This window comes from Drosophila serrata, unplaced genomic scaffold (assembly GCF_035046125.1).
Source record: "Drosophila serrata isolate PLE 108 unplaced genomic scaffold, ASM3504612v1 contig_378, whole genome shotgun sequence".
Lineage (NCBI taxonomy): Eukaryota > Metazoa > Arthropoda > Insecta > Diptera > Drosophilidae > Drosophila > Drosophila serrata.
Genome location: NW_028257276.1, coordinates 745,513 through 771,581, shown reverse-complemented (window position 1 = coordinate 771,581; position 26,069 = coordinate 745,513). Strand labels below are relative to the sequence as shown.

At 43.9% G+C, this 26,069-nt stretch overlaps 3 protein-coding genes across 3 annotated transcripts; 1 reads left to right on the top strand and 2 right to left on the bottom strand.

The window, feature by feature from the left end:
- The first annotated feature begins 1,309 nt into the window (after nucleotides 1–1,309).
- On the top strand, nucleotides 1,310–2,872 carry ase (achaete-scute-like protein asense). The gene has a single exon (XM_020950977.2). It carries the CDS (start codon nucleotides 1,310–1,312, stop codon nucleotides 2,870–2,872), a length of 1,563 nt encoding a protein of 520 aa, XP_020806636.2.
- Nucleotides 2,873–16,778: 13,906 nt separating this feature from the next.
- On the bottom strand, nucleotides 16,779–18,925 carry Cyp4g1 (Cytochrome P450 4g1). The gene has a single exon (XM_020950967.2). The coding sequence runs from the start codon at nucleotides 18,923–18,925 to the stop codon at nucleotides 17,255–17,257; it is 1,671 nt and encodes a 556-aa protein (XP_020806626.1). The 3' UTR covers nucleotides 16,779–17,254.
- ebo (exportin ellipsoid body open) lies at nucleotides 16,779–26,043 on the bottom strand. The gene is made up of 13 exons (XM_020950966.2): nucleotides 25,642–26,043; nucleotides 24,987–25,507; nucleotides 24,208–24,363; nucleotides 23,751–24,133; nucleotides 23,484–23,680; nucleotides 22,984–23,417; nucleotides 22,378–22,927; nucleotides 22,147–22,316; nucleotides 21,752–21,961; nucleotides 21,245–21,680; nucleotides 20,199–21,186; nucleotides 19,573–19,841; nucleotides 16,779–19,456 (listed from the first exon to the last, which is right to left on the bottom strand). The coding sequence occupies exons 1-11, from the start codon at nucleotides 25,642–25,644 to the stop codon at nucleotides 21,109–21,111; spliced, it is 3,138 nt and encodes a 1,045-aa protein (XP_020806625.1). The 5' UTR covers nucleotides 25,645–26,043; the 3' UTR covers nucleotides 16,779–19,456; nucleotides 19,573–19,841; nucleotides 20,199–21,108.
- Between the last annotated feature and the right edge of the window lie 26 nt (nucleotides 26,044–26,069).

Below are 26,069 nucleotides of genomic sequence, written 5' to 3'. Positions count from 1 at the left end.
TCCTCGGGGATCGAAAAGAAACCGGTAGTCGGTAGTCCTCGTTTCCTTGAACCCTTCAAGTGGACTCAAGTTTATAAATTGTGCAGCAAGTACACACAAAGGCGACTCCGTTCGCAGTATGTGCGCCGAAAAAGGGCTCGGACTGGAGCTGGGACTCAGCCTCAGGTCTGGTGGAAACTACCTGAAGGGCTGAGTCTAAAAACTTTATTGTGGCAACGAAACAAGTTTTCACACAGCCTCGTTTTCAGACTGCCAAGCTTAAAACAACTAGGAAGGAGTCTAGGTAAAAATACTTTCCCACACCAGCTCCTTGAGGATCCTTTTCTCGCTCTCCGTCGGAGGCTGCAGTTTCTCACCCCTGGCATCTTGTCAATTTTAATTAGGATTTATGGCCGAACAAATTCCAAAGGATCATCGGTTCTCGCCTTTAATTCCCTTAATTAGCTCGACAATTGGCAAATGATTTTGCACAAAGCCGAGGCCTTGATTGTTTTCGATTGGATTGGGAAAGGAGGAAAAGCCCTCATGTATGTCTAGGAAATGCCACAGGACATGGGCTAGATGGTCCTCGGTAATCATAGATAGTTCTGGATACCAACTGGGAACTGATAAAGGATTAATTGAGGGAGCTACCAGAGACAACCTTTTTTGGAATTTTCATCCTTAGAGCATAGACCTTCAAGGCCGTGTGTGGGAATCCAAGGTGCTGGCTGCCCCTGCCTCGGGTACTCAGGTATTCAAGGTATTCAGGTACCAGGGCTGCCAAAGCTCCCTCTGCTCTCACCTCATATTATGCACACGTATGGTATGTATAAGGAGGGGCGGTATATAAACACAGGGCCATATAAATAAAGTCCATGTACAGCGACAGGGAGAGAGAGACTGAGACCGAGACACATTCCACCCTTATGCCAATCGATCAGATGTTAGTTTTCCCAAAAGCCGCACTTCCAAACTGAGGTGTGTGTGCTGTGTGTGTGAGTGCGTGCGAGCGAGTGAGTGTGATCCCCGGGAAGGATCGCAGGGAAGGACACCCCAGTCTAGGGGATGAAAAGTCAGCGAGCGAACGTTTTACATAAGGACGCAGGCGGCAGGACCTTCAGCAGTCAGCGAAGTCACTTCCGTTGAGCCATCGAGTCCATCGAGTCAGCCGCAGTTCGAGTTCGGAGTTCGGGGCACGCGACACACAACGCCAGCAGCTGTCCTGAAGCAAGGACTTTGGAAGCCAGTCAGTCCCAACAACCATCGCTCAGCCAGATAAGTCACAGGAGCCAACGGAGCCAAAGGAAACCAGAAGCGTCGAGTTACCATGGCCGCCTTGCCCTCGCCGCCCACCAATGCAGATGCCGAAGCCCATGCCAATGCCAGTGAGAGCAAGGAGAACCCCCAAGGACAGGGACCAGGACTCAAGGCCACTCTCAAGCCCTTCGGCAAGATCACCGTGCACAATGTCCTCAGCGAGAGCGGTGCCAATGCCCTGCAGCAGCATATTGCCAATCAGAACACGATCATCCGCAAGATCCGTGACTTTGGCATGCTCGGAGCTGTCCAGAGTGCGGCGGCGGCCCAAGCGCAGGCAGCGTCCTCGGCGAATGGCAACGGTGGCTGCACTCCCCTGTCCAGGAAGCGCCCCCTTGGGGAGTCCAAGCAGAATCAGCAGAATCAGCAAAACCAGCAACAAAAGCCGCTGCCCGCCGCCAAGAGGAGCAAGTCCGCGCTGAAGAAACTGCAGGCCGAGAAGACGCCAAAGACGACGCCCCAAAGGGGCTTGACCAAGGTGCAGCGGCAGGTGGAGCAGCGGCTTGTGCCAGAGCAGGAGCACCAGGGATCGGGGATGTTGGTGGCGGCAGTGGGAGGAACGCCCGGCCGGAAGGGCCTGCCCCTGCCGCAGGCCGTGGCGCGAAGGAATGCCCGGGAGCGAAACCGCGTCAAGCAGGTGAACAACGGATTCGCCCTGCTCCGCGAGAAGATACCCGAGGAGGTGTCCGAGGCCTTCGAGGCCCAGGGCGCCGGGCGGGGGGCCAGCAAGAAGCTGTCCAAGGTGGAGACCCTGCGCATGGCCGTGGAGTATATCCGGAGTCTGGAGAAGCTGCTGGGCTTCGATTTCCCGCCGCTGGGACGCTGCGCCAACAGCTCCGGCTCCGGCGACGACAGCTTCATGTTCATCAAGGACGAGTTCGATGGGTTGGACGAGCACTTTGATGACTCCCTCAGCAACTACGACATGGAGGAGCCCCAGCAGCACCAACCGCCGCAGCAGCAGCAGCAGCTCCGACCTGCCGTGGAGACGGAGCCCAGTCCCTGCGCCGGTTCTGGTTCGGGTTCCGGGTCGAGTATGGATGTGCTGCCCAGCCTGACCACCCTCAATGGGATGCAGTACATCCGGATACCGGGCACCAACACCTACCAGCTGCTCACAGCCGAGCTGCTGGGTGAACTGAGCCAGGAAGCAGGAGCCGGAGTGGCGTCGGTGCCCGTCAGCAGTCCCTGCTCCTCGCCACCTGCCGTCGTGGCCGAGGAGCTGCTTTTCAAGCAGGAATCCCCGCCAGGAATCCCCGTTGCCTACAGCCAGCAAGGACAGCAACAGCAGCCACAGATTCTGGGATCCTCGCCCATTCTACCCGCTTTCTACGACCAGGAGCCGGTCAGCTTCTACGACAACGTAGTGCTGCCCGGCTTCAAGAAGGAGTTCAGCGACATCCTGCAGCACCAGGATCAGGCCGGACCCGGCGCCTCCGGCGGCGGCTGCCTCTCGGATGAGAGCATGATCGATGCCATCGATTGGTGGGAGGCGCACACCCCCAAGTCGGACGGCGGTCCCGTTTCCACTTCCAATCTCACCAACGGCGACACCTCCGCCGTGCTTCTATAAAAGTCAAACTCTTCTTATATATTTAAATTTATATATATTTATATTAATATTTTTTTTTGCAAGCAAACCCAAGCCTTGACCGAGTCATTGTGTAAATGTAAATAGCCGAGATAGATAGAGCGAGAGAATCATCTAGTGAGAATCTTCTTCCTGACCTCCACTGTCCTCCCCCAAATAGTTGACCTAATAAAGAGCTAAATGTTGAGCCAGTCCTAGTTCGTAGTCGTCCTTGTTCCCCCATTAGTAGTGGCAGCTCCTCCGCCTAGTTAAGGTTACAACTTTTTTTTTCATAGACCTAATTGTGCGAATGTTTAATTGATTTAAGGTAATATATACTATATACTATGTACTATATATAAATATATGCAAAGTGCTAAAAAATCAAATCAAAATCAGTGTTCATTGGTGTGAAAAGTTCTATCTATTATTATATTTATTTTTGGGGCAAGAAGCCGTAGTTTGTAATTAAATAATTGATCATAACTAAACTTAAAATATTTGCATATTTTGATTCGATATTTCAATATTTTTATCCGGAAAATCAAAGTCTAAAAATCTTATAACTAAGTAATAAAATCATTTATTTTAATTCGGGAATCGTTCCATGTCAGTTTTCATTAAAATAAACAAATCTGCATAGCCCCCCACAGGTTTTCATTTAATCAGCCTGATTCTTAAATTTCTCACATTACACCAGGCAATCATAATCGGCTGGCAGCAGCTCAGCAGCACAACACCAAGCGTTGCTTATAACGGTGTTTTGGCGTTTTCCAGTTTGGTTTCCAGTGATTTACACGGCAAGGGTATTGAGATAATGCCATTTTATAACGGCGCTTTTCAACTTTCCAAATGCAAATAATTGACCAATCAGAGCCTTTTTTCAAGTTCATCTCTTCTAAGATCCGTTACTTAGTACTTTGAATTAATGGCCGCCCTTTGTTTACATCTGATTAGACCAATCAGACACGATCTTTACGTTCCCAACTTTTAAGAACCGTTACTTTGGAGCATTTGCATCAGGGGAATAGCTGCTTGCTGAATGTTCTGTTCGCCTGGTAGATAAAATCAAGTATTTTAGGAATTTGTATGGGGAACTCGCTAAATTGGATTTATTGTTTGTTGTTGGAGTTGTTATTTCTTGGAGTTGTCGTTGCATTGCATAGAAATTCCTAGATAAAATTTGCCTACGATATGAAAACATAATGCGAAGGCAAGTTCTTGCCAAATTGAAACCATGTATTAAGGCAGCCAATTATTAAGTCTATGCTTTAAATATATTATTATATTTGGATTTAAAGATCTCTATTTAAAAATAGGTTTAAGTTCCCTTATAAAGATTGATCCGATAATGTGTCAATTGATATTTTTACGTTCCTATAAATCGAAATATAGGAGAATAATTGAAACACTTAGCTTTAAACACGTTCTTAATGGGGAAAAATACATGTAAATTAAATAATGTATTTCTGAACGATTCTATTAAATGCAACATTTACGATATTTAAAATTTGTATATGTTTTCCCATACCTTACCTTTGATCTCTGATATCCTTACGGTTTTGCACACCATTTATACATACATATGTACATATATAAGAACATATATTGAGTTTCGACTAATGGCTTCCAAACATGCACACTCATCGGTTCGGATCTGATCTGAATAAAAACGAAAAAAATAACCGAAAACAGAGGACTAACAGCAGCAAGCAAGGGAATCGGCGTATCATATTCATTTTCGTAAGCGTCCAAGCATGCAAGGGATAGGATAGAGATCGTATGGTATATGGTATGGTATGGTATATGTTTTATGGATTTGCATACGGGACTGGGAAAGGTCCTGCGAGGCACTCCGCTTCACTGCCTGATATTCAAATAAGCCTCATGTCCGTGTCCTGATAAATACCAGTGCGCCCAAGGGGGAAGAGAGAACGGAAAAACGGAGACGGAAAATACAGGATCACTATGTTATGTATGTAACCCTGTAACGTGGGAATGGAAAAACCGGATCGGAATTATGCTGCTGCAAGTGCCGACCTCCTAATGACAGAACTAATTAAAAATGCAGCAAAGGAGGCAGAGTATTTAGAGATTTAGAAAGGGGTAACCGCAGAGCAAACGGATGACTGAGGTGTCCTTCTCCGACAAATCCTTGATCGATTAGTTCAAATAAAAGTGTTGAAATTTGCATTAAAGGGTTTTGAAAATGGGTATGGAATATTTATGTATATATATATATATTAATTAATTTTATTTTGCATTCATCTCACTCGTCTGTTGATGCTGATAAAGAATATATATATCCTTGACTGCATTACAAAGTTCTAGCCAACATTATGATACATACACTGCAAGGGCATAATAAATATAAAACTAGCAATAATCTCTTGCATTCTTTTATTTCATTCTCTTTTTAATTTTCTAGAATATTTCTTTCCTTTTCATTTAAAAATAGATCCTTAAGATCTAGGTATATAAGCCTAGGTATTGGCATTAAAAGTTGGCAACAAAAAAGAAAATATTGACTCCCATTATTTAGAGGCTCTTTTCTCACCCTCACGCTGGCTTGGCGCTAGAATCTCTTGGCTAATTGTATGCAGGACCTTATTGTCCTGTGCCAACGTGTCTCTTCCCCCTCTCACGTCACCCTCTCTGCCGATTTGGACAGCTGCAAGGAGACAGGACAGAAATGGGAAGAAACCCGAGAAAAACGCGCCAATCCAAAGAGAATAAAAATGATGCAAAATTATCCAAGACGAGGACGATGCGGAAAAAAAATAAATACAATGGGAAAATCAATTGAAAATCGTTTGGCCATTAACAGGAGAGATGGCCTGTGCCAAACGGGATCTGTCGGAAAAGTGCATCTGCGGATCCCAGACGTTGAGTAATACGAGTGTGTCCCTCGACCGATCCTACACACAAAGAAAAAAGGACCACTAAAATGCAATAAGTAATAAATTAAAATAACAGATTGAAACATACATATATATATGTGTATTATGATTAAATCACTAATTTAAGAAATTTCCAAACTTCTGACTAATATTGGAATACCAAGTAGCTGCGTATTTTTAGCAATATAACAATCTCGGTAACAACGTTTTCCTTTCTACTAATTAAAATATAAAACCTCATTCTTTTTTTTCTCCGTGCACCAATGCCTGTCCTTCGGCAGTTTCCCATTTCTTGATCCAGGTGCAAAGGTGCGTTTTCCTACCTTCTTTTTTATTTTCTTCTTTTTGTGGTGGGTGCCCCGTTCTTCGTTAGCAGTGAAAATGTGCTCGAAACACCGTTATGATTATTAAATATATATGTATATATAATCCTAGTGCGATCGATCGAATTTCGGACTGAAGACCCGTTGCGATTTAGCGGTAGGAAAGGCTTGAGCAGCAGATGAAATCCCCTTTCGCTGGTCTTTGGATCCTTGTCCGGGTTCGGGTTCGGGTTCGGTTTCGCTCTTTGATTCCCTTTCCCGTTATGCCCCTTTGCGGGCACATGTCACTCTCTTGAATATTCATAAATCATTGGGTGTAATAACTCATTATTAGTGCAACGGGACATAACAGAGAGCGTGTGCGCATGCGCATGGGTCGGGGGTTTCCCTGATCCTGATTCGGCTTCCGATCCGATTACCAATATTCAGCCACGAACTCAGTCTTCCAGGATACAAATAATATCATCTGGAACTCGACGAGATTTTATCACAAATTTAGGTTACTTATTTTCCGAATTCATTCAAGTTCTTAGTTTTCAAAGGATTCAATCAGTTTATCTTAGTTTCTATACCTTTAAGACTACTCATTCAGCTTACCATAGTTAAGGATTTAAAGGATTTGAGCACATTCTCGAGTGCCTGCAGATTCGCCGATTCAGGATCTTGGGTTCATTCAGGTTTCGTGCTCTGATTCCTAACCCAGTTTTAGAAAGTCCCTTGACCTCAACAAAAGCCGCAGGATCTCTATTTGAACTTAAGCAGTTTTTCTGGTCAGCATTTTCAAGAGATTTGTACTTTGATTGTTGTCTGAAGTGGACCCACTTTAGGCCACAATAAAGGCACTTAAGTGTCCGCGTTGTGGCTAAGACGGTTAAGCACTTAATCCTGGACTACACTCTCTGAGTAACACTTTCTGGAAGCGTAAGACCCCCGCCCCTTGTCCGGAGATGATCCTGCGGCTGACAGACCCGAGTTAATTTCATTCAGGACTCGCGACCTGCTGCCATATTGCGTCCTTGAGTAAAATGAAAACATAATAGCAATTCTCCGGCGAGTGCAGCAGCTCCAAATGAAAGGCATAAGGACGACATGTGTTGGCTGCCTAGGCTTTCCCTAATTGAAAGTGCTCCAACAAGGACTGTCTGCACATGTTTTCCAGGACACCGTCACCGGCTGCCTCCACGAGGGTCCACAACATGCAGTTCCTGAATATATGTATATAGAATAATACCCTGTATTCCCCGTAGCCCTGTGTTTTGACTCCTGGCACTCCAGGGTGGCCACGTGCATCTATTTCTATTTGTGTCTCAGGACTCCTTTTGGGATCAAGAGCACCAGGCACCATTGAGTCATCATCGATTGTGTGACTCGCACAATTTTGACAGGCTCTGTTGGCCAAAGGCCTGGAGAGATCTCCAGGAAGCCCAGTTCCAGTTTTGCATTGAATTGATTGAGATGTCCTCTCTGTTTGGCCCAACAATACTCCGAGCTCTTTGAACTTGAGCCTGACAATAATGCTGCAAGGTGTGGGGTCCGTTTACTAGAAGGACATCCCGGAAACAGCTCAATAATCAATGCAAGAAGGCCTTTTTACAGAGCACTGAAGAGTTTCCCCTAGAAAAATGATTGCCAAATAAAAGTAACTTAACCAACTTAGTAAACATGTTTAAAGTCCCGCAAAAGTCCCTTCTACCTAGCACATGCCAAATAAATGGTAATTCGATGCTCGCCTCTATTGACAAAGAAAACGTCTTATAAAAACCACAATTTTATGGGCGAGATCAGTGGGAGATGCGGTCGGCGGTGGTCATCAAAGGGCCACAATGAGGCCCGAGTGTCACGCATGAAGGACATACGCATGTCCTTGCTACAAAATTCACAATGCCGAAAGGATTCCGCCATAAAAAGCGGAATGAATGTGCACAAACATCCGGAATAGATAGTTAGCCCCGAGACGCTGGATTGGATTACCGCCGACGAGGATGTTGGCCCAAGATCCAGGCAGGTAGAAGGTCGTAAAAAAAACTCAGCTATTTGCCTAGAGCGAAAAATAAAAGACAATGGCCAAAACAGAGCCGAGGTGCATGCTCTTTTCCCTTGGTTTTCTCTCCTCCGAACGGGTTCATTAATCGTGTTTGGCAACAGGATACGCACCGCGAAGGAAAACGAAAGGACTTCCGTTCCGTAATCGGATGCTTGTTAATCGAACGGAAAATCGAGAGGAAAATCGAACGGAAAATTGCATTACATTGCCGAAAAAAAGACCAAAAGTGAAAGCCGACTCCCAATGCCAAAAAAAGGCACAAACACTAAAAGAGCTGCCGAAACCCAAGAAAGGAGTGAGGCATGACGGGGCGAGAATTCCTCCATTATTCCGCGATGAACTGCCAGTGATTCTGGCACAATAGCATTTGCATTTGTCACGGCCTCGGTCCGAACCAAAATCCGATTAATCGCAATACAAATCGACCAGCGAAATGAGGTGTCGACTTAAGTGATCAGAGCAGGGCGAGGGTCAGCGATCGCCTCCGATCAGCATAATGCTAACAAATACGAACAGCTTATACACAGGGATAAAACACCACATACCAAAATATCGTTGTAAAGAATTAAAATAAAACCCCACAACTAGGTGCCTTTAGAAGATTGAATACTCTTGCAGGGTATTACAAAATTTAGCCATCTTGCCACGCAGTAGAGCCATTCATTTAAATCCACAACTTGTAAAGAATCTACTGAGAAGGCTTCTGCAAAGACGTAAGAGCTTTAATTCCAATTTTAGTAATGTCGCTGATTTTCTCTCTCTGTAAGTAACTTATGCCTCATACCTTTTACCATCCCCCAAGGACAGAGAGGTCGCTGCATCAATATTTTGACATTGCCCACATTTTGGTTTTCGCAAAAACTGCCGATTGCAACGCATTAGCGCATTTACCAGAAGGAGGATCAGGATCCACCTTGGTTATTCCGGTGATCATGAAGCACGTATCGAATTTTAAGTTTATAATACAAATACCACCTTTTTTGAGGCTTCCAAAATCCGCACCAATATGTCATAATTTAACAAGAAATCTAATCAACTTCGGAAGGCCAAAATTATATCCTTTCAGTTTGCAATCGGTTTACAGGATTGTATCGTAAATCTATCATAACAAAGCTTGGTTTCTTTCCACGTACCTAGAAAGATTTGTTTGATGATGACCAGTATGAAACTACAATCAGTAGATATGAATTAATATTAAGTAACTCTGAACCCTAAGTATCTATGAACAGTAAGTAACGATGGTCAGTAATTAACTTTAATCAGTAATTCTCTATGACCAGTAAGTATGTATGTATGATCAGTTACTAACTTCGAACACTAATAAACAATGACTTGCAACTTTTGAAACACAACACATACCTGAGACGTGGCCGGCAGCAGTCACTTCGTTCCGGGGAGGTTAGAAGCAGTTGGGAATCATAAACATGTGCGAGATTTGTTTTGGAACAAATTTAAAACAAGCTATTTAAATGAAACTATGGAGTTATTTTTCTATAAAATTGTATCTTTATATAAATCGGAGCATGGTGAATCGGTGGACTATATATACATATATATATAGCTGCCATAGGAACAATCGGACGACTTATCGAAGTAAGATCAGTAATTAGCTATGACCAGTAATTAACTATGAGCATTAAGTAACTCTGAACACTAAGTAACTATGTTCAATAAGTAACTATGATCAGTAAGTATCAATGAACACTAAGTATCTATGACCAGTGAGTAACTATGATCAGTAAGCATCTATGACCAGTAAGTATGTATGTATGTATGATCAGTTAGTAACATTGAACACTAATAAACAATGACTTGCAACTTTTGAAACACAACACATACCTGAGACGTGGCCGGCAGCAGTCACTTCGTTCCGGGGAGGTTAGAAACAGTTGGGAATCATAAACATGTGCGAGATTTGTTTTGGAACAAATTTAAAACAAGCTATTTAAATGAAACTATGGAGTTATTTTTCTATAAAATTGTACTAGTATATAAATCGGAGCATGGAGAATTGGTGGACTATATATATACATATATATAGCTGCCATAGGAACAATCGGACGATTTATAAAACTAAGATCAGTAATTAGCTATGACCAGTAATTAACTATGAGCAGTAAGTAACTCTGAACCCTAAGTATCTATGAACAGTAAGTAACGATGGTCAGTAATTAACTTTAATCAGTAATTCTCTGTGACCAGTAAGTATGTATGTATGATCAGTTACTAACTTCGAACACTAATAAACAATGACTTGCAACTTTTGAAACACAACACATACCTGAGACGTGGCCGGCAGCAGTCACTTCGTTCCGGGGAGGTTAGAAGCAGTTGGGAATCATAAACATGTGCGAGATTTGTTTTGGAACAAATTTAAAACAAGCTATTTAAATGAAACTATGGAGTTATTTTTCTATAAAATTGTACTAGTATATAAATCGGAGCATGGAGAATTGGTGGACTATATATATACATATATATAGCTGCCATAGGAACAATCGGACGATTTATAAAACTAAGATCAGTAATTAGCTATGACCAGTAATTAACTATGAGCAGTAAGTAACTCTGAACCCTAAGTATCTATGAACAGTAAGTAACGATGGTCAGTAATTAACTTTAATCAGTAATTCTCTATGACCAGTAAGTATGTATGTATGATCAGTTACTAACTTCGAACACTAATAAACAATGACTTGCAACTTTTGAAACACAACACATACCTGAGACGTGGCCGGCAGCAGTCACTTCGTTCCGGGGAGGTTAGAAGCAGTTGGGAATCATAAACATGTGCGAGATTTGTTTTGGAACAAATTTAAAACAAGCTATTTAAATGAAACTATGGAGTTATTTTTCTATAAAATTGTATCTTTATATAAATCGGAGCATGGTGAATCGGTGGACTATATATACATATATATATAGCTGCCATAGGAACAATCGGACGACTTATCGAAGTAAGATCAGTAATTAGCTATGACCAGTAATTAACTATGAGCATTAAGTAACTCTGAACACTAAGTAACTATGTTCAATAAGTAACTATGATCAGTAAGTATAAATGAACACTAAGTATCTATGACCAGTGAGTAACTATGATCAGTAAGCATCTATGACCAGTAAGTATGTATGTATGTATGATCAGTTAGTAACATTGAACACTAATAAACAATGACTTGCAACTTTTGAAACACAACACATACCTGAGACGTGGCCGGCAGCAGTCACTTCGTTCCGGGGAGGTTAGAAGCAGTTGGGAATCATAAACATGTGCGAGATTTGTTTTGGAACAAATTTAAAGCTATTTAAATGAAACTATGGAGTTATTTTTCTATAAAATTGTACTAGTATATAAATCGGAGCATGGAGAATTGGTGGACTATATATATACATATATATAGCTGCCATAGGAACAATCGGACGATTTATAAAACTAAGATCAGTAATTAGCTATGACCAGTAATTAACTATGAGCAGTAAGTAACTCTGAACCCTAAGTATCTATGAACAGTAAGTAACGATGGTCAGTAATTAACTTTAATCAGTAATTCTCTATGACCAGTAAGTATGTATGTATGATCAGTTACTAACTTCGAACACTAATAAACAATGACTTGCAACTTTTGAAACACAACACATACCTGAGACGTGGCCGGCAGCAGTCACTTCGTTCCGGGGAGGTTAGAAGCAGTTGGGAATCATAAACATGTGCGAGATTTGTTTTGGAACAAATTTAAAACAAGCTATTTAAATGAAACTATGGAGTTATTTTTCTATAAAATTGTATCTTTATATAAATCGGAGCATGGTGAATCGGTGGACTATATATACATATATATATAGCTGCCATAGGAACAATCGGACGATTTATCGAAGTAAGATCAGTAATTAGCTATGACCAGTAATTAACTATGAGCATTAAGTAACTCTGAACACTAAGTAACTATGTTCAATAAGTAACTATGATCAGTAAGTATCAATGAACACTAAGTATCTATGACCAGTGAGTAACTATGATCAGTAAGCATCTATGACCAGTAAGTATGTATGTATGTATGATCAGTTAGTAACATTGAACACTAATAAACAATGACTTGCAACTTTTGAAACACAACACATACCTGAGACGTGGCCGGCAGCAGTCACTTCGTTCCGGGGAGGTTAGAAGCAGTTGGGAATCATAAACATGTGCGAGATTTGTTTTGGAACAAATTTAAAACAAGCTATTTAAATGAAACTATGGAGTTATTTTTCTATAAAATTGTACTAGTATATAAATCGGAGCATGGAGAATTGGTGGACTATATATATACATATATAGCTGCCATAGGAACAATCGGACGATTTATAAAACTAAGATCAGTAATTACCTATGACCAGTAATTATCTGAACCCTAAGTATCTATGAACAGTAAGTAACGATGGTCAGTAATTAACTTTAATCAGTAATTCTCTATGACCAGTAAGTATGTATGTATGATCAGTTACTAACTTCGAACACTAATAAACAATGACTTGCAACTTTTGAAACACAACACATACCTGAGACGTGGCCGGCAGCAGTCACTTCGTTCCGGGGAGGTTAGAAGCAGTTGGGAATCATAAACATGTGCGAGATTTGTTTTGGAACAAATTTAAAACAAGCTATTTAAATGAAACTATGGAGTTATTTTTCTATAAAATTGTATCTTTATATAAATCGGAGCATGGTGAATCGGTGGACTATATATACATATATATATAGCTGCCATAGGAACAATCGGACGACTTATCGAAGTAAGATCAGTAATTAGCTATGACCAGTAATTAACTATGAGCATTAAGTAACTCTGAACACTAAGTAACTATGTTCAATAAGTAACTATGATCAGTAAGTATCAATGAACACTAAGTATCTATGACCAGTGAGTAACTATGATCAGTAAGCATCTATGACCATTAAGTATGTATGTATGTATGATCACTTACTAACATTGAACACTAATAAACAATGACTTGCAACTTTTGAAACACAACACATACCTGAGACGTGGCCGGCAGCAGTCACTTCGTTCCGGGGAGGTTAGAAGCAGTTGGGAATCATAAACATGTGCGAGATTTGTTTTGGAACAAATTTAAAACAAGCTATTTAAATGAAACTATGGAGTTATTTTTCTATAAAATTGTATCTTTATATAAATCGGAGCATGGTGAATCGGTGGACTATATATACATATATATATAGCTGCCATAGGAACAATCGGACGATTTATCGAAGTAAGATCAGTAATTAGCTATGACCAGTAATTAACTATGAGCATTAAGTAACTCTGAACACTAAGTAACTATGTTCAATAAGTAACTATGATCAGTAAGTATCAATGAACACTAAGTATCTATGACCAGTGAGTAACTATGATCAGTAAGCATCTATGACCAGTAAGTATGTATGTATGTATGATCATTTACTAACATTGAACACTAATAAACAATGACTTGCAACTTTTGAAACACAACACATACCTGAGACGTGGCCGGCAGCAGTCACTTCGTTCCGGGGAGGTTAGAAGCAGTTGGGAATCATAAACATGTGCGAGATTTGTTTTGGAACAAATTTAAAACAAGCTATTTAAATGAAACTATGGAGTTATTTTTCTATAAAATTGTATCTTTATATAAATCGGAGCATGGTGAATCGGTGGACTATATATACATATATATATAGCTGCCATAGGAACAATCGGACGATTTATCGAAGTAAGATCAGTAATTAGCTATGACCAGTAATTAACTATGAGCATTAAGTAACTCTGAACACTAAGTAACTATGTTCAATAAGTAACTATGATCAGTAAGTATCAATGAACACTAAGTATCTATGACCAGTGAGTAACTATGATCAGTAAGCATCTATGACCAGTAAGTATGTATGTATGTATGATCAGTTAGTAACATTGAACACTAGTAAACAATGACTTGCAACTTTTGAAACACAACACATACCTGAGACGTGGCCGGCAGCAGTCACTTCGTTCCGGGGAGGTTAGAAGCAGTTGGGAATCATAAACATGTGCGAGATTTGTTTTGGAACAAATTTAAAGCTATTTAAATGAAACTATGGAGTTATTTTTCTATAAAATTGTACTAGTATATAAATCGGAGCATGGAGAATTGGTAGACTATATATATACATATATATAGCTGCCATAGGAACAATCGGACGATTTATAAAACTAAGATCAGTAATTAGCTATGACCAGTAATTAACTATGAGCAGTAAGTAACTCTGAACCCTAAGTATCTATGAACAGTAAGTAACGATGGTCAGTAATTAACTTTAATCAGTAATTCTCTATGACCAGTAAGTATGTATGTATGATCAGTTACTAACTTCGAACACTAATAAACAATGACTTGCAACTTTTGAAACACAACACATACCTGAGACGTGGCCGGCAGCAGTCACTTCGTTCCGGGGAGGTTAGAAGCAGTTGGGAATCATAAACATGTGCGAGATTTGTTTTGGAACAAATTTAAAACAAGCTATTTAAATGAAACTATGGAGGTATTTTTCTATAAAATTGTACTAGTATATAAATCGGAGCATGGAGAATCGGTGGACTATATATATACATATATATAGCTGCCATAGGAACAATCGGACGATTTATAATACTAAGATCAGTAATTAGCTATGACCAGTAATTAACTATGAGCAGTAAGTAACTCTGAACCCTAAGTATCTATAAACAGTAAGTAACGATGGTCAGTTATTAACTTTAATCAGTAATTCTCTATGACCAGTAAGTATGTATGTATGATCAGCTACTAACTTCGAACACTAATAAACAATGACTTGCAACTTTTGAAACACAACACATATCTGAGACGTGGCCGGTAGCAGTCACTTCGTTCCGGGGATGTTAGAACCAGTTGAGAATCATAAACATGTGTGAGATTTGTTTTGGAACAAATTTAAGAGCAAGCTATTTCAATGAAACTATGGAGTTAATCTTCTATATCATTTTACTAGCGTGTATATATGTGGGAGCATGGCGAATCGGTGGACTATATATACACATGTATTTAACTGCCATTGGAACTATATAGAATCAATAAGTATATTTCAGCAATAAGTACGTAAGTAAGTAAGTAAGTATCTATTACCCAGTAACTATTATTTAAAAAAAAAAATGCCAAAAAATATTGTTTCTCTATTTTATACTCAGAAAGATTCGCCTGTTTGTGCTGATCAAGAAAATATATATGGTTTATAGGGTCGGAAATAACTCTTTCACAATGTTTTAAGCTTCAGACTGAAATGATAATACCCTGTTTATTCGCATTTCTTGATTCAATATTTATCTTTATTTTTAAGGCAATTTTTTGTAAAACCCAAAGCTTAAAAAATTCCTAACTAAGCCAAAAATGCCTCAATTTCAATACGGAAGCCAGTTCTGAACTAGTTTTGAAATGGTTTATAAATCTGCATACTCAGTTAAAAATGTACAAAATTTTTAATTTTTATCAAATTTTGCTAATTTTAATGATGTAACCCCTTATAATTTTCTGAAAAAAATGGCCAAAAAATGTGTTTCTTTTTTTGTACCCAGAAAGATTCGCCAGTTTGTGCTGATCAAGAATATATATAGTTTATAGGGTCGAAAATGACTCCTTCACAACGTTTGAAGACTCTGACTAAAACTACATTACCAATATTTATGCCGATATTTATTTACATTTTTATATGCAAATTTATATTGACAAATTAAAATTTAAAGAACTCAACTAACCCATAAAAGCATTTATTTTAATTCGGAAATCGTTCCATGTCAGTTTCCTTCAGAATAAATAAATCTGCATTGCCCCCGACTGGCCTTAATTTAATCAGCCCGATTCTTAAATTTCACAATTTCACGTTTATGATATACCAGGCGAACAGAATCGGAAAGAGATGGCAGCAATCCAGCAGCACAAGTGATTTACACGGCAAGGGTATTGAGATAATGCCAAAGTAAAACGGAGCTTTTCAGCATTCCAAATTCTAATGGCCGTCCTTTGTTTACATCTGATTAGACCAATCAGAGACTTTCTTCAAGTTTGTCTCATCTAAGATCCGTTACTTTGGACTTTAAAATTAATGGCCGCCCTTTGTTTACATCTGATTAGACCAATCAGAGACTTTCTTTAAGTTCGTCTCATCTAAGATCCGTTACTTTGGACTTTAAAATTAATGGCAGCCTTTTGTTTACGTCTGATTAGACCAATCGGACACGATCTTTACGTTCCCAACTTTTAAGAACCGTTACTTTGGAGCATTTGCATCAGGGGAATAGCTGCTTGCTGAATGTTATGTTCGCCTGGTAGATAAAATCAAGTATTTTAGGAATTTGTATGGGGAGTTCGCTAAATTGAATTTGTTGTTTGTTGTTGGAGTTGTTATTTCTTGGAGTTGTCGTTGCATTGCATAGAAATTCCTAGTTAAAATTTGCCTACGATATGAAAACATAATGCGAAGGCAAGTTCTTGCCAAATTGAAACCATGTATTAAGGCAGCCAATTAGTTAGTCTATGCTTTAAAGATATTATTATATTTGCATTTCAAAACCTCTATTTAAAACTAGTTTCAAGTTCCCTAATTTTCCCAAGGATTTAGACAACTCTTTTATTTACAGTTTTTGCAGCTTCATTGGCTGCGCGTGCTTTTTCGTATATATTTCATATATTTTTTATATTTTTTGGGTTTCATTCAAACCATGTGACTTAATAAATACTAGAATAGAGGAAAAAAAAAATCACACTACAGGCTAGGGAAAAAAGAATAGGATAGGATATAGGCGTAGGACATAGGCATTGGGAGAGTATTAGAACAGTTGAGTAAATTCAAGGAGAAAAAGAAGATAAGATATAAGATATATGTATATAGGATATTGGGGTACCACCCGTTAAGGACCAACAAAAAGAAAGAAAATAGAAAAGTAATAAAGAACGAAAAAAAATATGGAAAATTGGTTGACTCTCTGGCTGGCTTGTTGGCTTTCTCGGTTCGGTTCGGATCGGTTCGGTTCGTCTTGGCTACTGGTTCGTCGTCATCGGATCTATGTACAGGACTCTCAGGACTCAGGGATCGGAATCGGACCTAGGCGCTGGCATTGGCATACTGACGCTTCTCCAGCGAGATGTTAAAGCCGTTCTCCAGCTTCAGGATGATGTCGGCCTGCAGCTTGAAGTCCGCCTCCGTGTCGGTGGAGTGGACGATGTAGTTCCTCACTATGGTGGACAGGAGGACCTTCAGCTTGAGCATGGCGTACTTGCGGCCCACGCAGCTCCTGGGGCCGGCGCTGAACGGAATGAAGGCATAGTAGTGCCTGTTGGCCATGCGCTCCGGCAGGAAGTTGTCCGGGTCGAACTTGGTCGGGTTGGGATAGATGTCGGGGCGACGGTGGACACTGTACTGCAGCACGATGCAGGTGGTGCCCTTGGGCACGGTGTAGGGACCACTGGCCAGCTTCAGGTCAAAGTCCAGGCGGCGGGCAATCAGAGGTACTGGTGGGTACAACCTCAGAGTCTCGAGGATCACGCGCTCCAGGTACTTCATCTCCATGGTGTCGGCGAAGGTGCAGTCGCGCAGCATGTTGTCGCCGAAGATGGCCTTCTGCTCGGCAAAGACCTTGGCCTGGATGTCCTTGTGGATGCCCATCATGCAGAGGGCGAAGCTGGAGCCCGCCGAGGTGGTGTCGTGGCCCTCGAACATAATGGTGTTCACCTCATCGATGATGTCCTTCTCGTTCCACTCGATGTCCGGGTTCTTGGCCATCTCCACCATGGCGTCAAGCAGGGCTAGGCGCCTCTTGGCGCCCACATCGTTCTCATCGATGTCGTCCAGATCGTCACGAAGGCCCTCCTTCTTGGCCACCGGGGAGCTGCTGCTGGGAGCGATCTCCTCAATGATGGCCCGCGACTCCTCTTGGAAGTTCTCCTTGCGGTCCCGCACCACCTTGCTGGTCATGCCCAAGATGATGTCCATCATCCGGTCGCCCTTCTCGCGCAGCTTGGTGAATTTGTAGATCGAGTCCAAGCGGTACAGGAGCTTCACCTGACGCTTGTGGATGATGTCGCACATGTCGACGACGGCCTGGGCGTACTCAAAGCTCTTGTTGCCCTCCGGCAGCTTCTTCACGCCCATCGCCGTGGACAGCAGGATGTCGACGGTGGTCGTGGACATGTAGTCGTGCACGTCGAAGGACTTGCCCGCCTCGAGGGCCATGCGACCCACCACGCTCTTGGAGTGGTCAACGAACGTCGGCACGAAGCTCTTGAGGATGCTCTGGTGGAAGGTGGGGGCGATCATCTTGCGGTGGTGGCGCCAATGGTGGCCGTTGCTGATCAGCAGGCCGTTTCCGAACCAGGGCTTGAAGTAGCGGTACTCCTCCGCCTTGGTCAAGTGCTGGTGGCCGCCCAGGATCAGCTCGATGTCCTTGGGGTTGGTGAGGAAGACCAGCAGGACGTTGCCCAGCCAGGCCTTCATCGTCTCGCCGTACTTGTTGAGGTAGCCCAGGCCGACGGCCAGGATCTCGGCATTGCTCAGCCCGGCTGCCATGTGAGCCTGTCCCAGGATGGGCAGCTCCGGCGGCGACGGTATGTTGGCCACCATGCGGTACTCGCGGCTGTTGCGGCGCCAGTACTCGTACAGGGCCATGGCCACCAGGGTGCCCACTAGGGTGGTCAGCATGGGGCTGAATCCCAGCAACGAGCCGCCGCCACCAGCTGCAGCCTGCTGCAGCGTCTCCTGCACTGTTTCCACTGCCATGATTGCTTCCACTCTCGCTGTCTCTCTCTCGGTCTCTCACTTATCCACTGGTGGTCCTCCTTAGATCCTTTTGCTTAGGTGGCACTGTTGCTATTCCAGCCGCCAGCGCTCAACTGTGCCTTAACCACCGCACAGTCCACAATTTTATACGGACCGGCCCTGGAGGTGGTGGGGTCTTGGGGCCAATCCAGGTGTCAAGTGTATGCCAGGCCACCCAGACCAGCCAGTCCCAGTCGCAGTCCCCGGTGGTGATTTGCAAACCAAATCCGAGTCACGTAGTCGTCCGACCGAGCGCACTTTGGAGCCGCTCCACTGCGTCATTCCATTTCCGATTGCGATCGGAGCCACCATCGTCAGTCCGCCATTAAGTGACTGTGGACACAGTTTGTGTCATGGGGTTCCTGGTCTCTCTATCCTAGTCCAGTGCGATCCACCGTTCGCCTCTCGCCACCTTGGGGAACAATCAAGACTTGAAAGTGGTTCTACCAAAGTATTTTTCCAAGGTTTCCTAGTTTTCAATTTTATAGTACACTGCAAAGGATATTTCGAATTAAGGAGTTTTAAGGAGTATCTAATGACTACTTATTAATTGGCTGTTTTGTTATCAAAATACTAAAGGAAAGTGAGTGTGGGTTCTGGCAGCATACCTCTTCTCTCTCCCTCCCTCACGTTGTCCTGCTTCCTGCGGAAGTGCACAGGACACAAGTTGATCCCTGAAGGTTGATCGGAATGAGGGGATCAGGTATGCAAAGTGCTAATACCTGTGCGCGATCACTTGCAGAATGATTTACCTGCCGACAAGCGGAAGTCGGTGAGAGCAGATCCTCTCCATTTCCATTTCCATATCCATCTCCGTCCTCGTCTCCGCTTTCGCTTTTCATTAAACTCAATTTCGCCGCCTTTGTCCCCGGGACACCTGAGCAGCGACGGTGCACGGGGCCATGCAAAAAAGGGAAAAGCGAATAAAATAAGGTAAATAAACAATAAAAATGAGTAGAGCGCAGACAAAGGAGAGGAAGCTGTCGCTTTTATGATCTTCCTCCTCCGCATCATTCATCATCGCTCTGGCCTCCGATTTATAATTCGAAATATCCTTTATACAAATTATTATTTGTAAATGGATTATTTGGGGAGCGCGTGTTCAAAGCGTGGTACTATCCACAAGGATCTGTAGATACACAAGCATTCATTTGTATTGTTTTCACTATATTTCTATACCAAAATTAAATCTACGACCATACTATGTTCATTATAAATAATCGAAAGCACTTACTCTCATTCTTTGGAACTCGTAGACTGTTGTTCCTGCTTTGCTTGTGCGTTGCAGGCAATTTTTCAGCTCCTTCCCAAAAACAAAAAAGGATATAAACATAAGGAAACTGAAAAGCCTCAAGAGAGTGAAAGTTATTTAAAAAGTGGCGAAAAGAACGCTTATCCCCGACCGAAACCCCCTCTTGAAGGATCTGGTAGAGAATAGTTTGCAACGCATTAATTAAAATTGGTAAAAATAGATTTTATTGAGTTTCTGATTGAAGGGACTTAAGCAATTCGAATTCAAATCATAGCAACAAAATTGAATCGATGTTCTTTTTCGCAGAATAAATTACATGAATGTGTGGCATTTACTCAATATACTTTTCGCTTACAACGTAACTGATTTACATATGGATATATGCTAATTAATTTATGCGTATATATGTTTTAGACGCTAAGTAGATATATGGGTATGACTTTTATCGATTCGCGAAGCGTGAACGTTATGTAATGTTTAATAAAAGTAAGGATTTATGTTTCCGAATACGTATAATACGTTCCAACGTATGTGGTTTATCTTTCTTTTCGCAACTACGAACTAACAATGTCTTTTAGCTTTATCGAATGAATGAAAAGAACACAGGCACGCACTTGATGTACACTTGATGGGGAGAGGGAGCAAGGAACAAAACGCAATGTGTCGAGGATCTGGACAGGGGACAAGGGACAGTGGAGCAATGACACACATAGTCACCAAGTATATATGGCATACAATAGGAAGGCGCACGCGTACAAAGTACATAAAACAAACAAAAAGGTATTTACATGTAAGCACTTTACACACGTCACAATGTCAAACGAGAAGGGGAGAATGATATGGGACTGGGGCTTAGCTTGGAGGTTGGGTTACTGGAATTCCATCCGGGTTCCTACGCCGTCTCATTGAGATGCGCACAGTGGGCGTCCTGCATGAGCTGCGTGAGCTTCTGCGTGAACGTTGGAATGTCCTGCAAGCCGAGAAAATGTACTCTTCAATAGCCCCGCCTTCGCCTTGCTTATACTCACACTTGTCTGGCAGATCTCCTCCAGCGCCGTCTGGGCCACTGGCAGCGAGGCCTGCGCCAAGCTTTCGAGCAGCTGCCGTCGATCCACTTGGCCCATCGCATACAGTGCCTGGGCAATCATATCGAAGTGCAGCCCGCCCTCACCGCTCAGCAGCAGATTGAGCAGGGCCCGTTGGAAGGAGGCCAGCAGCTGCTCCTTGAACAGCGCCCGCTGATACAGCCGGCTGCGCTCGTTCACATTCTGCATGGAGAGAAGAACGCTGCGCACGTTGCTCGGATCAGTGCCGCTGACCAGCATCTGGCCATAGGCATTCAGAATGGCCATAAAGTGAGCAGGATGCAGGTTGTCGCTGCAGTTGAAGTTGCCGCCGGCGGCGCCGGTGTGGCCGTTGGAGAGTTGGTTCTTGTAGAAGAACTGCCACTTGCATGTTAGTACACTTTAAGAACGTATAATAAATATGCATTTAAGTTTAAGGTATTTCTAGAGGTGCTTTTTAAGGCCTCTCACCTGTCGAAGAGGGCATACAGCAGGCTGGTTATCTCGCTGTTATCCGTCGCCGTATTCTGCTGCTGCAGCAGCGGCAGAATCTGCTGAGTGCCAAAGTCCAGAATGGAGGGCAGCAGGCCGAGGGAGGCACTGCCCGGCTGCTCCACAATCAGCTTGAACATCTGCAGCACCTTCTCCATGACGGCAAGTCGGCTGAGGGTAAGCTGCTCCCTGAAAAGGAAAGAGAGAACCAAGAGGAGTTACACATCGGAATTGAAAACGAGCGAGAGGGAAGTAGATGAATATCGAAAGAAAATACATTGTTCTGCCGATTACTTTATGCACATACATATATCGAAACGATAAAGCATCGTTAATTAAGGCTATACTTTACAGGGATAATGCAAGAGACGAACCTGCTGCTGACATTGATGAACAGCGTGATCATCTCCTTGATGAACTGACCGCCCAGATGCGTGGGCAACGTTCGGAGCATGCTGAGACTGAATTCGGCCACCGTAATGGCCATGGCTATGCTGCTGAGTCCGAAGCTATTGAAGATCATCAAAGCCTTGGTCAAAATGGGCTGCAAGGGTTATAGAGATATTGAAGAAACGTCTTTAAATTTCATTGAAATAAACACAAACCTTGAAGGTGCTGGCGAGCATGTCCTTGGCATTGCCTCCAGTTGCCTTGAAGTACTCGATTAGCGCCGTAAAGGTGCCCAGCAGACTCAGCGTGGTGGCCGCCACCTTGCTCTCATTAGCCTGACCCACATCCAGATCCAGGAAGTTCTGCGCCAGCCCCTGAATGTACTCACGCAGCATCCAAAGTCGGCGCTGGTAGTCCTGCTGCTGCTCGGGCACACACTTCCAGGGCAACACCATGTAGCTGACCAGCGCAATGTGCACATTGATGCACACCTGGCGCGGCAGCTGGGCGCCAAGGCGGGAGCCCGCCTGCAACAGGCTCTGGATCTGCGGGATCTCCAGCAGGCACTTGGGCCGTATCACAGTCGAGATGAAGAGCAGCAGCTCGCTGGCCGCTTGCTGGACGATGGGCGAGACGGCGGCCAGAGAGCCGCTGCAGGCGAAGATGCTGCCCAGTATGGCGAACAGTCGATGCAACAGCTCCTCGCCCACCATGGCCTTCGAGAGCGGGAAGATGCTGCGCATGGCCAGCAGGACTTGAGCATACCTAAAGGCTTCAATTAGGACAGGAATATGAAGGAATTATCTTCTCTTGGCACTTACAGGTTGTCCAGGTCCATCTGGAACGTGGCCTTGTCCATCTCATTGCCGCCCTGCAGGCGATTGCTCGCCAACAGCTGCAGCGTCTGCAGCAGACTGTCGGACAGCATCTGCAGCTGGCACTCCATCTCATCGGCCACGGCCGGCGCTGCCGTGGCAGTGTCCATTAGCGGCGCCAGACGCACCACCGCCTGGCAAACGGTGGCAAAGTCTCGCAATATCTCACCCACATTGGCCGTTTTGAGCTTGCGGGCCGCCTCGTAGCTGCGACTACTGCCATGGTCCAAAGCGTGCTCCAGCGACATCAAATACATCTGCGGCCTCGACCAGTGGGCGAAGACTTGTGCGAAAACCACGTGGGCACCACGGGTACTAGCCAGCAGGGCCAGGGACTCGAAGCATTGGTCCAGGAACTGCTGCCACTCGGTGGCGGAGGTCTGAAGGAGAGAAGGAAACCACAAGTAAGCAACTCGCACATTCCACACAAAGCCAGCTCAATTCACATCATCCTCCATCAGCTCATTGTCCAGCACCTCCAGCTCGGGCTTGTTGGCCTCGAACTGCGTACGCCGCATGATCTCGTCCACCAGCTGGGTGAGCACCTGGTTGAAGCGCGCCACTTTGGCCGGCTGCTGGGCAATGCCCTTGATGATGGGCGTCCATATCTCAAGCTTCTCTGTGAAGTCCAAGGCGCCGTGCACTGAATGGGACAATAAAGAAACTGTTAGTTCAATTTCCACTCCATGCCAGGTGTCATCCATGCCACTTACATTCCGTGGTGCAGCCGTAGAGCAGGTTGAGAAAGGTCTCGAGCAGCTCCGGCTCCTGCATCAACTTGCCGGCATACTTGGTGGTATAGAGACGCAACAGCTCCCGGAACTTGTCGCTATACATTTCGCTCTGCCGCCGATTGTTATTGTGCTGCTCCAGGAGACTGCTGACGCCACCCATTAGCGTGCCCGCATAGGGCAGCGGCTTCTGCAGGTAGAGGAGTTCATTCAGAACCGACAGGGCGGCCAGGGAGATGGGCTCGTGGGCAGGACGCCATTGGGAGAGGTCGAGTATGCTCATGAGGAAGTACTCCGAGATCAGTTCAGTCCGAATCCAGGAGACCAAGTGCTGCACACAGCCGAGCAGCTCCAAAATGGAGGAACTGTGGGCGTCAGAAGAGGAATTAGCAACCCGCAAGGCTTACAGTTTTACAATCAATCTTGGCTCTGCACCCACCTTAGGTGATTGTCATTTGGCAGCGCTGAGGTTAGACTAAAGTCCATGAGTGTGTTTGGTATGGTCGCTTGGATGTCTTTGCCATTGATGTGACACACGGCGATTAGTAGATACTTGGTGACCAGGTCCATCACATCGGGTATACACATGGAGATGCTACACGCGGCACAGGGGGACACAGAGGGGGTTAGGATTAGGATTATGGAGGCTCTTTTCACAAGCAAAATAAAATATTACACATATCGGTTTCGTAATTGGTATTAAAGAAAACAAAAAACTAAGAACTCTCTCAAATTAATAAGAACTTTTTTTAAACAGATGGTAAAACTTAAATAACAAGTAAATGCATTTACAAATCATTTGAAAAACAAAAGGAAACTGATTAGAGACAAGAAATTGATCTGAAACATATTTCTGATAGGGATTTCTATAGGTTTTTATCACAATAAGCTTGGTAAGCAGTAAATGCAGCATCAACAGCTATCAAATATCTGCAGAGTTTTAATCAGACAGCTTTAAAACTAAGGAATTATATGGATTCGGCTTTTGATGCTGATTAAGAGTAATATATGTATACATAATGAGTCTGAAATATCTCCTTCACTGCGTTGCAAACTTATGACAAAAACCATAATACCCTAAATGGGTATGCTAAACAAATCCGATAAGGGACTTCTACACTCAAGAAAGGGGAACAGGAGACAAGCTTAGGTCTCCACATAAAGAGAGCAATTTGGTTGGGGAGGTTAAAATCGCATCCAGGTTGCAAAACTACTCACCAGGAGTAGAAGTACTGCTTCCATTCGGTGGTCAAATCGCCGCGATTGCTTACCACCTCCTCGGAGGTGACGCGCAGCAGATTGATGCCCAGCTGGAAGCGTGTTTTGGTCAGCTCCATGCAGTGCTGCATGTAATTGGGATCCTGCTCAGGGAACTCTCGTTTCCCCATCAACGCTATCAGCTGCGCCAGCGTATCCCGGTGCCGCCTGGCCGCTCCCGGTGCCCCCAGCTGGGCATATGTGTTCCACAGTGCCTCGCGCAACAATGTCTTATCCGCCGCATTCAGCTGTGTCCATCGCCGGGTGATTGTGTGCTCCAGCGTCGAGGTGCTGAAGAACCAAAGGAACTGATTCTCTGTGCCCTCCGGCGCGGTGGCCACGCGCAGGCACAGCTGCCACGCCTCCGGCTGCGACTTAAAGGCCAGCAGATTCGTCTCGATCTCGCGCTTGCGGGCATTCGATGTGGAGGGCTGGTAGAACTCCTGCAGCAGTCCCTCCACCGTCGTCATGGATGCGGCGTGCTGTGTGCGGGCGGAGCGAGATAAGGAATTAGTGTGGGTGGAAGCCTCTGCTGGGACGCGGCTGATTCAGCAGCAAGAGTGGGCGGAACGCCACGGGAACCGAAGAAGAAGAAAAGGAGCGTAGCAGCACTCACCATTTTCCCCCCTGGCTGTTCGCTCGCTCGTCCGCTGGCTGGGATGGATGGATGTGTGTGTGGCGTGCCGTGCCGTGTGTGGGGCGTGTGTGTGCGCCGCAGCAGCTGCAGCTCTTCCTGGGCTGGCTGTCCTCCCGTTCTGGTTTCACTTTGCGTCAGCAGCTGGTCGCTGGCAATTTCATGTTTTTCTTTGTGTGTACACGAAGGTGGCCAAAAAAAAATTTAGTCTGAATCTCTGAAACTCTGCAGCGGACGGCCTGGCAACTCTGGCAGCGCAACGTCGCGGTGTTAGCCAGCACAGACTGCAGAAGGAAAGCCTATCGATCTATCGATAGTTCAAATTTAAAAAAACTTGCTCTAAAATTTTGAATAACTTCAGAACAGAATGTTAGCTTGTATAATATAAGATATGACTTTTCTCCAATTGT